This window comes from Mus caroli, chromosome 7 (assembly GCF_900094665.2).
Source record: "Mus caroli chromosome 7, CAROLI_EIJ_v1.1, whole genome shotgun sequence".
Lineage (NCBI taxonomy): Eukaryota > Metazoa > Chordata > Mammalia > Rodentia > Muridae > Mus > Mus caroli.
In genome coordinates, this window is record NC_034576.1 from 107,509,420 (window position 1) to 107,518,861 (window position 9,442).

The following is a 9,442-nucleotide window of genomic DNA, read 5'->3' on the forward strand; positions in this document are numbered from 1 at the left end:
GAAAGGGAGGGAGGGAGAGGAAGGAAGGAAGGAAGGAAGGAAGGAAGGAAGGAAGGAAGGAAGGAAGGAAGGAAGGAAGGAAGGAAGGAAACAAAAAAACAAAGAAACAAAGATTGATGGACGATGAAAACAGTATGATCATTTGTAAGAATAAGTATAATAATAAAATAACTTTTAATATATTTAATTCACATGTAAATCAACACATCCCTTCAAGCATTCAAAAATATTTATTGAAGGTCATTTTGTGACCAATATATTAGTCAAAAATGAAGCTCTAAGGAAAATATAGTCTAGTGGCTAATGCAGAAACTTGAAAAAAATCAAGAATATTACAATGCATTAACCAGTATCCCCCTGGAGCTCGTGTCTCTAGCTGCATATGAATCAGAAAATGACCTAGTTGGCCATCAGTAGAAAGAGAGGCCCATTAGTCGGGCAAACTTTATATGCCTCAGTACAGGGGAACGACAGGGCCAAGAAGTGGGAGTGGGTGGGTGGGGGAGTGGGTGAGGGAGCATGTGGGGGACTTTTGGGATAGCATTTGAAATGTAAATGAAATAAATACCCAATTAAAAAAAGATTAAATTAAAACGCATAAGAGATGTTGAAAGCCCTAAGATAAAGGGGTATTGATTCTCTACAAACTACCAAAAATTAACCACAAAGAGTGGTATAGATAGATTGTATGATGCAGAAGAATATGCCAGAAAACTATATGACCATGGACCATAGCAAAGAAGCGTTAAAGCCTTTTGCTCCTTTTTGGAAATGGGTGATTCCCAAAGGCTTCCCTATCCTAGCTAATGAAACTCCACACTTGCTATCTCATAAGGTCAAATTTTAAATTTCCTGTGTCTCCCAAGTTCCCTTACAATGAAAGCTGCCCTTCCAGCATATCTTCTTGGCCTTGGAATCCTACCTTTACTGTCATCTGGTTTTGTTTTGCTGTCACCTCTGTACAAGCTGAAGCCACCTCATCTCCATTTGGATGAATGCAGTGACCTAAGGGGAGACGAATGAAGCTTTCTGCTTTAGCTCCTTTTATTTTTTCTGTAGTGCAGTCTAATATGACTATATTGGAACATATTCTGGAACATATATTGGAACCAGAACATCAAACCATGTCAGCCTAGTTATATGTCTACTATGCATAGAATCACAATTCACTCATAATAGAAAGAAATGCTAACAATGGCTGGAAGGACCATACACAGTCTGACCTATTTGGCCACTCCTCCAACTACTATCTATAACTCCTCTTTCATTTTATTCTTCCATGACTTGCCATTCATTGTTTCTCTCAGTGTATAATTTACCCTGTTTCCACTGGGTCTCCTTGATTACAATATTTAAAATAATATAAACTACTTCACTACCAAGCATAAAATTATTACTAGCTAATGACCATGGATTCAAAGACTTTTATTTTAATACAATCTGGTCTCAAATAAAACCAAGAGAAACCTTATATTTGTGATAAGGAAATCATAAAACATATTGAATCCTTTATACCATGCTACCTTAGTGATCATTACTCAAGGCAAGCTACATCAAATTCTGAAGGAGGGTAAGGTTGCAGTCTAATGTGTTCATAGGCTTCAGGGTCCATTCAAGAAGAAACAGAAGAGACTAAAGTCTGATGTCCAACCATGCATGGAATATATTATGCAATGAGTTTGAAAACACCAGTGAAATACAGAAAATATAAAATGTGGATAACAAATGAGAGAAGCCATAGAGATAGATATGCTACTATGCAAAAGTTCCCATTCCGGTAAACACAGGAAGACAGGAATGCAGGAGGAGCTTATCAGTGGAGTCTCTGAGTTGAGGAGGGTACTTAAATGTTTAGAAAGATTAAAACTGCTACATTTGAGAAACCAGAGCTTTGGAAGAGAAAGGAGTGCATGGAGAAAGAAGTTTGAAAGTTTACAGAGAATCTACCTCCAGTGAATATATTATATAATGAAATTTCATGAGCTAAGATAAGATAAGGAAAGAGTCAAGCATTATGGCTAAGATTAAGCAGTTCTGGTAGCTATCCATTACAATATGAAAGGAAGACAATTCTCTGGGTACTTGGGAGGTATTCAAAGAGTCTTTCCCCAATAATAAATCAAAAGTAGTCATAGGTTAAGAATTATTCTGGGTTTTCATAACAAACCTTAAGAATAATGATTATACCTTAATACCCTAAAAGCAAATTATTCTCAAAAACGCACTAGCATTTCATAATTAGTCCTAAGAATGCTTATAAAAATGACATTTATAAGATTTGGTACCCCAAAAAGCAACATTCCAAAATTTCTATTAACTGGGCAGTGATGGCACAAGTGTTAAATCCTTGCAATTGGGAGGCAGAGGGAGGCTCACCTCTGATGTTAATCTGGTCTACAGAGCAAATTCTAGCACAGCCAGGGTTGTATAGAGAATTTCTGTCTCAAAAATAGTATAATATAACAATTAACAAAAATTACCAGATATAGGAATAATTACAAAATATGATCCAAAATAGCATGACAAAAGTAACTGGTTAATTGAAATTAGCAATGGTGTTCTAATTAGAGGATTCAAAGGTTGAGATAATTGCTGGAATTTCATTCTATATATTCAAAAGAATTAAAATATAGACAATACCTTCCATAGGTGACAAGTATAGTATCTGAAATGACAAATGGAATTCAAGGCATATTAAGCGGCGAAGAAAGGAAAGCATTGTCTTTTATTTCATTAAATTAAAACATTTCCATTGAGTAATGAGCAGCTTATACTGATACCTCAGTGAAGTTTTTTTGTTTGTTTTTTTTTTTTCTCTTACATTTTTTGATAACAGGTCCATGAAAAGAATTGTGGTAGTTTAACTTTAAGTCATGCAGTTTTAGGCAGTCTACCTATATGATAGGCATATGCAGGAATAACATACAAACTGAGTTTGTAGACTCCATGGAAGGCCCCAAGTGAACATGTACACCTGGTTCTGAGCACATACAGATGTGTTACAAGCCCTTCACCCAGGAGATGGACTTAATCCCTGTAGGACAGACAGCCAATGTAAGGATGTATTACTTCTTTTCCTGCCTATCTGCTCATCTCTCCCAGGAGGATCTTTTGAGCTAGAAAGACAATAAATTGAAAGCATTGCAGTGGGTAAGGTCCCTGAAGCTCTGGCTGTATAACTACTTCTGAAACTAGACAGAACTCTAGCATCCATGGATCCCGAAATCATGCTTCCAGTTCTTGGTAAGTGATTCTAACGAGAGGGTACCAAAGGGTGTCTAGACTCCAGGACTTACCAGAAAATCAGAGACCTACCTGTGTACCTGTGATTTCTTTTGCTGAGTCAGTGCTATTGGAAGAGTAGAGATCATCTCTCTGCAAAAGAAGCAAATGTGATGAGCTGGCTTCTGATCTCTCTCTCTCTCTCTCTCTCTCTCTCTCTCTCTCTCTCCCTCTCTCGCTAGATTCCTCGTGGAGTGAGCAATGGAAAAGCTAAACAGTACAACAGTACATGTGTCATATAGAACCCAGATAGTTTTCAGCTATGAATACAGAGATCTAGGGGAAGAATATATTTTAAGTAGATTATTGAATAGGAAATAATTTAGTTAGATATAACATCGTAGGTAGGAATAAAAGATGTTATTGATAATTGAGGGAAAGATAATTCAGCAAGTTTTAGCAAACATTAAAATGGCTAAAATTTATAGCTTTAAAACTAGAAACTTGTGCCCAAAGAAGCCATGAGCTACCTCCTATTCTATTTACTCAATAATGCCTAAAGTAACATCTGAACAGATTCCTTCAATTCCTGTCTGAACTTCAAGAAGCCAGGGGGAAAGTGCAATACTGTCACATTTTAAAGCAGTGTTTCTCTAGTGCTGATCTGTGAGGTCTTGTCGGCCTAGAGAGAGGCTCTGGCTGCAAGGTCTTTTTTTTAGTTTTGGACTTAAAACTTCCTAGGATTCCNCACTGTGCCTCTAGCTAGAACCAGAGACATTGGAAACTAGTATCAGCCTTGATGTTGTCACTGGCAAGCTCTAGTTGCAGACAAAGATGAAGAGATACATCAGATGTGTTCTGAGTGCTTACCTTCTTAGGCTGTGTAGACAAGCCCATATTTGTTGAGTGGGAATTCTAACAATGCAGTGAAGAGAAGTTAGAGGGAGGGGAAAATGGAAGCATGAATGAGAGGGAAAGATATAAAATGATCATATGTCATGCAGACATTTTATCTAATAATAGTCACATTTAAGCTCTGTGAGGCATAAAGCATACTTCTCTCTCTAGGCTCTTTGATCAGACCCACATGCTTCAGTCAGAAGATCTATTTGATGGGAGCCTCCAGATGAAAACTCCAAATTCTTCCTGTCTTTAATGTGAAATCCCTCCATTCTTTCAGGAATACTTCATGACTCCATGAGGTGGAGGGGTAAGTACCTCACAATGAGATCAGGAACTACACTTCATAAGGAATAAATGTGAAATTTTCTAAGAAATTAGTCAGAAAATGAGGAATAAGTAAGTGCAAAATCATAAAGATGAATATAGTGATAATAAGAATATTTTTCATTAGGTTGAAGTTGTATGTGTTGTGGGTAAAAGAAAAGCTAATGGGGATAGGTCAATTGTCACAAAATATGGACATAGCAGGAATTTGATTTATACATAAAAGACACAAATAGATGTACTGAAATAGAAAATTAACAGGTGGATTTTATAATGCCCACATCACAAGGAAAGCCCCTTAGTTACAAACTCAGACTACAAGATACCTTCTATAGGTTATTTAAGCACATTAAGCACAGTTCAGAACTTCTCTTAGAGTTCTTTTTAGATAATCTGAGATGAGACTGAGGTTGCAGGTATGGAGTTATAAAATGTGGTCATAAATGTGAAAATACTTTTGCAACTTTTAATCACACTTTTATATTTAGCCCATAAAACAAGAAAAAAACAATTAAAACCAGTACAAAAAGTGGATGAGGGATGAAATTAAGCCGTATGAACAACGAAAAGGACAGAAGGAATCCAAATACTAGTAAACTATTCTTTTTTTAAATTTTTTAATGGTATTGTTTATTTTAAAATCAATTTTGACTTGGGATATAGAACAGTTAAGATTGGGCAGGGCATCATAGAAAAACTCAGATAGATAAGTAGAAAGGTAAATTGATAGTTAGATGATATAGACTAATAGGTGATAGATAAATAAATAGATAGATAGATAGATAGATAGATAGATAGATAGATAGATAGATGATAGATAGATGCACACATACAAACATACATACAGACAGACAGACAGACAGACAAAAATACATACATATGTACCTAGATATATGAATACATAGAAAATGGATTACAGAAACATTAATATACAGACTGGTGATAAATGATAGAGACATATTATAAATTATAGGTAGTTGATAGATTAGATAGATAGATAGATAGATAGATAGATAGATAGATAGATAGATAGATATAGATGTATTTATTTATTTACATAAATGTATGTATGCATGTGTATATATTTGTTACCTTGATACCACAGGGGATAGGTGTGTTTATATTTCCACTGCCTTTGGATCTAAAGAAATTTAGACTTTTAGTTTTCCACATTTTCATGCTTACATGTTAAACTATAGGAAAGATACTGGCACTTGTCCAGGTAAAAGATAAATTATTAACGTGGTCAACTTTGCCTACCTTCACCCAGAATATTGAGACACAGAAGTGAAACTATTAGATTAATTTTGTTAGTGATATACTTGTTACTAATATATTATTACTAATACACTCAATTTTATTAGCAAGGTTTTAAAAATGGGAGATTTAATTTTTTTCTTCATTCACCTATATACCTTGTTAGTGAATTCTTTTTTGACAGACTTGCATGAAAAAAAGGATGGTCAGGAGGAGTGAGCAGAGGGGCCCAGGGAAGCAAGGTCCATCCTCCCTCCACTGGGCTGCTATCTTTACTATAGGGATAGTCTGGGTGGTAGCCAAGTACTAGAATTGCATTTGGGGAGTAGAAGAGGCTTCACTAGACACAAAGATACACTATTAACCTCTTGAAAAAAGGTTTTGATCAGTGTGAAAATATCATAGAGCTCTCCAGATTCACTACAACTTTGATTGTACTGTACCCCCAACCTCTGACCTCTTTTCCCCTAACACATTCAATTTAATTTTTTATTGGATATTTTATTTATTTACATTTTAAATGTATCCCCCTTCCAGTTTCCCCTCCACAACGCTCCTAATCCCTCCCCCTGCTTTTATGAGGCTGCTCCCCCATGCCCCCCACCCTAGCATTTTCATAATAATTTAGGCTTTCTGCTTTGTTTATAAGGTTGTCTTTATCTGTAGCCCAGGCTTACCTTGAACTGGGATACCCTTCCTCCCTCAACCTCCCAAGTGTTAGAGCTACAGATGTGTGCCACTGCACCTAGCCCTGTATTAAGTTTCCATTATCATAGAATCACTTACAATTTTCCAGACAGTGCTATATCCTAGACAGACTTGTACAATGAAATGAACTGAAAGATCCTGGAATACCACACATTGCTAAGCTACAATGCTCTTTGAGGTTGCTCACGGTCCAGGGGCAGGGGGATGCATATTGAAATATTTGATGTCTGTGAGGGCACTGTTTCATATTATATACATGTTTTCTCCCACTTCTCCCCAGTGTGAGATTTAGCCCTCTCCAAGTAATCTGTGCTCTTTCTTTGAAAACAGCTATACTCACCCCTGTGCCACCATCTCACTCCTTGTGTCCATTCTTATAGTGGCCCACACAATTGTTAGCACCAAAATCCCACTGAGCAAACACAATTTTAGATACTTTCATTTTCAATTTTGTGACCTTAGAGGCTAAAAGAATTCTACTGGTATATATTAAATGAGAAGAGATTTACAGCAATATGGAGGGTGGATATATGTACCTGGATCATTCAAGGCAGAAATGAACATGAACAGGGACAGAAGACTTTAACAAGGGAACTTCATCATCCCCACACCACTGCAGTCAGAACAGGTGATCCTTCATCTTGACACCCACTACTCTTCTGGCATTGCAGTTATTTATTCTCCTTTGGTCCAGAAGTTAGGACTTCTAAAAGATTGATGAGTTAAGAAATAGAGAAGAAACAACTATGATCTAAGGTACATCCTTACTAAATAAAAATTTTTTTTGAGACAAAGGAATTCACTCTTTTCATTGTAGAGTAGATAAAAATATATAATTAAAGCAAAGTAAATATATTCAAAAGGCTAGAACGCTATGGGAACTAGAGACACTTATGTGAGTCCTTTTTGTGCCAATCTCTGCACATTGCTCTGCTACCCTATAGTAATTAATTTAAATGATAGTTTGTGTGAATATTTCAAAGAAAATAGGTGGAAAATACATGAAAATATACATTTTTACCTGCACATGAAAATAATTTCCTAAGTGCTTTTCTTAGTTTTAGTGTCTGTAAAGATAATGCTAACTCTTTCAAAGATGAAATCAAATGTACAGATAAATCCTGCTACTTCAGGACTTGCTTGCTCTACACTAGTAAAGTTGTAGTAGCGCCCCAGAAACAAGGCACCAGACATAAACGGATACGTTCAGTTGACTTGGATAACCTGCTACAATTGTATATAAATACCTCATATATTCAGAGTCAGAACCTAATTATCTAAATCCTAATTTTACAGCTTGCTAAAAGAAAGTTGGACTATATGACAAATATGACAGCACACAAGAACGACACCATCTCTATTGGAGTTTCAGACTTCCTCCTAAATTGTTTTGTCAGGTCTCCCAGCTGGCAGCTCTGGCTCTCCCTGCCACTCAGTCTTCTCTTCCTGCTAGCCATGGGGGCTAATGCTATTCTTCTGATCACCATCCGGATGGAGGCCTCTCTGCATGAACCCATGTACTACCTGCTCAGCCTCCTCTCCATGCTGGACATCATACTCTGCCTCACTGTCATCCCCAAGGTACTAGCCATCTTCTGGTTTGATCTCAGGGCCATTGNCTTTTCTGCCTGTTTCCTCCAAATGTATATCATGAACAGCTTTCTTGCTATGGAATCTTGCACATTTATGATCATGGCCTTTGATCGCTATATAGCCATCTGTCACCCACTGAGATATCCATCCATCATCACTGACCAATTTGTAGTCAAGGCGGCCACATTCATTCTGGTCAGGAATNTCCTTATTNCNTTGCCCATCCCCATTCTCTCANCNCGNCTCCATTACTGTGGGAGAAATGTTATTGAGAACTGCATCTGTGCCAACATGTCTGTCTCTAGACTCTCTTGTAATGATGTCACTGTCAACCGTCTTTATCAGTTTGCTNNAGGCTGGACNTTGCTGGGATCAGACCTANTCCTCATCTTCCTCTCTTATACCCTTATACTAAGAGCTGTGCTGAGACTCAAGGCAGAGGGTGCTGTAGCCAAAGCTCTGAGCACATGTGGCTCTCACTTCATCCTTATTCTGTTTTTTAGCACCATCCTTTTGGTTTTTATCCTCACACACGTAGCTAAGAGGAAGGTCTCTTCTGATGTGCCAATCTTGCTCAATGTCCTCCACCATGTCATTCCTGCCGCCCTTAATCCCATTGTTTATGGGGTAAGAACTCAAGAGATCAAGCAAGGAATCAAGAAATTGTTGAAGAAGGGGTGGTAAACAGGCCAACTGCAGCTCTACATTCCTAGTGCACAGTGATTTATTTATGATACTGATAGAAAATTTGCTGAAACACTAACTCGGAACATTCTAATTAGGAAAGTAAGTACTAACTCTAAAAAAATATTCCTGGCTTCATCTTCCTCTAAAATACTCAATACCCCCAACAAACACACATACAAATTCCCTATCTTGTCTAGGTGCAGTGACACCTGCCTTTAACACCAGCATTTAGGAGGCACAGACAGGTAGATCTCTGAGATCAAAGTAGGCCTGTGCTACAAAGTAATATCCAGGACAGCCAAAGCTACAGAGTGAAACCTTATCTTGAAAAAAAAAAAACAGTCAAACAAACAAAACATCCCATATTTCTGTGACTTTTAAATTTTTCCAGTAATAAATATTCTATTTTTTTCTGAAGTAGGGGAATCCAAAGAAAGTAAACACTATACTAGAAGAACAACCCCCAGCTGCTCCGCCATTGATAATCTCTGCACATTTATTTTTTTTTATTATGTATTTTCCTCAATTACATTTCCAATGCTATCCCAAAAGTCCCCCATACCCTCCCCACCACTTCCCTACCCATCCATTCTGATTTTTTGGCCCTGGCTTTCCCCTGTACTGGGGCATATAAAGTTTGTGTGTCCAATGGGCCTCTGTTTCCAGAGATGGCCGTCTAGGCTATCTTTTGATACATATGCAGCTAGAGTCAAGAGCTCCGGGGTACTGGTTAGTTCATAATGTTGTT

At 37.4% G+C, this 9,442-nt stretch overlaps 1 protein-coding gene across 1 annotated transcript; it reads left to right on the plus strand.

The window, feature by feature from the left end:
- The first annotated feature begins 7,743 nt into the window (after positions 1–7,743).
- LOC110299242 (olfactory receptor 56A3-like) lies at positions 7,744–8,691 on the plus strand. The gene has a single exon (XM_021168891.1). The coding sequence runs from the start codon at positions 7,744–7,746 to the stop codon at positions 8,689–8,691; it is 948 nt and encodes a 315-aa protein (XP_021024550.1).
- Positions 8,692–9,442: the final 751 nt, after the last annotated feature.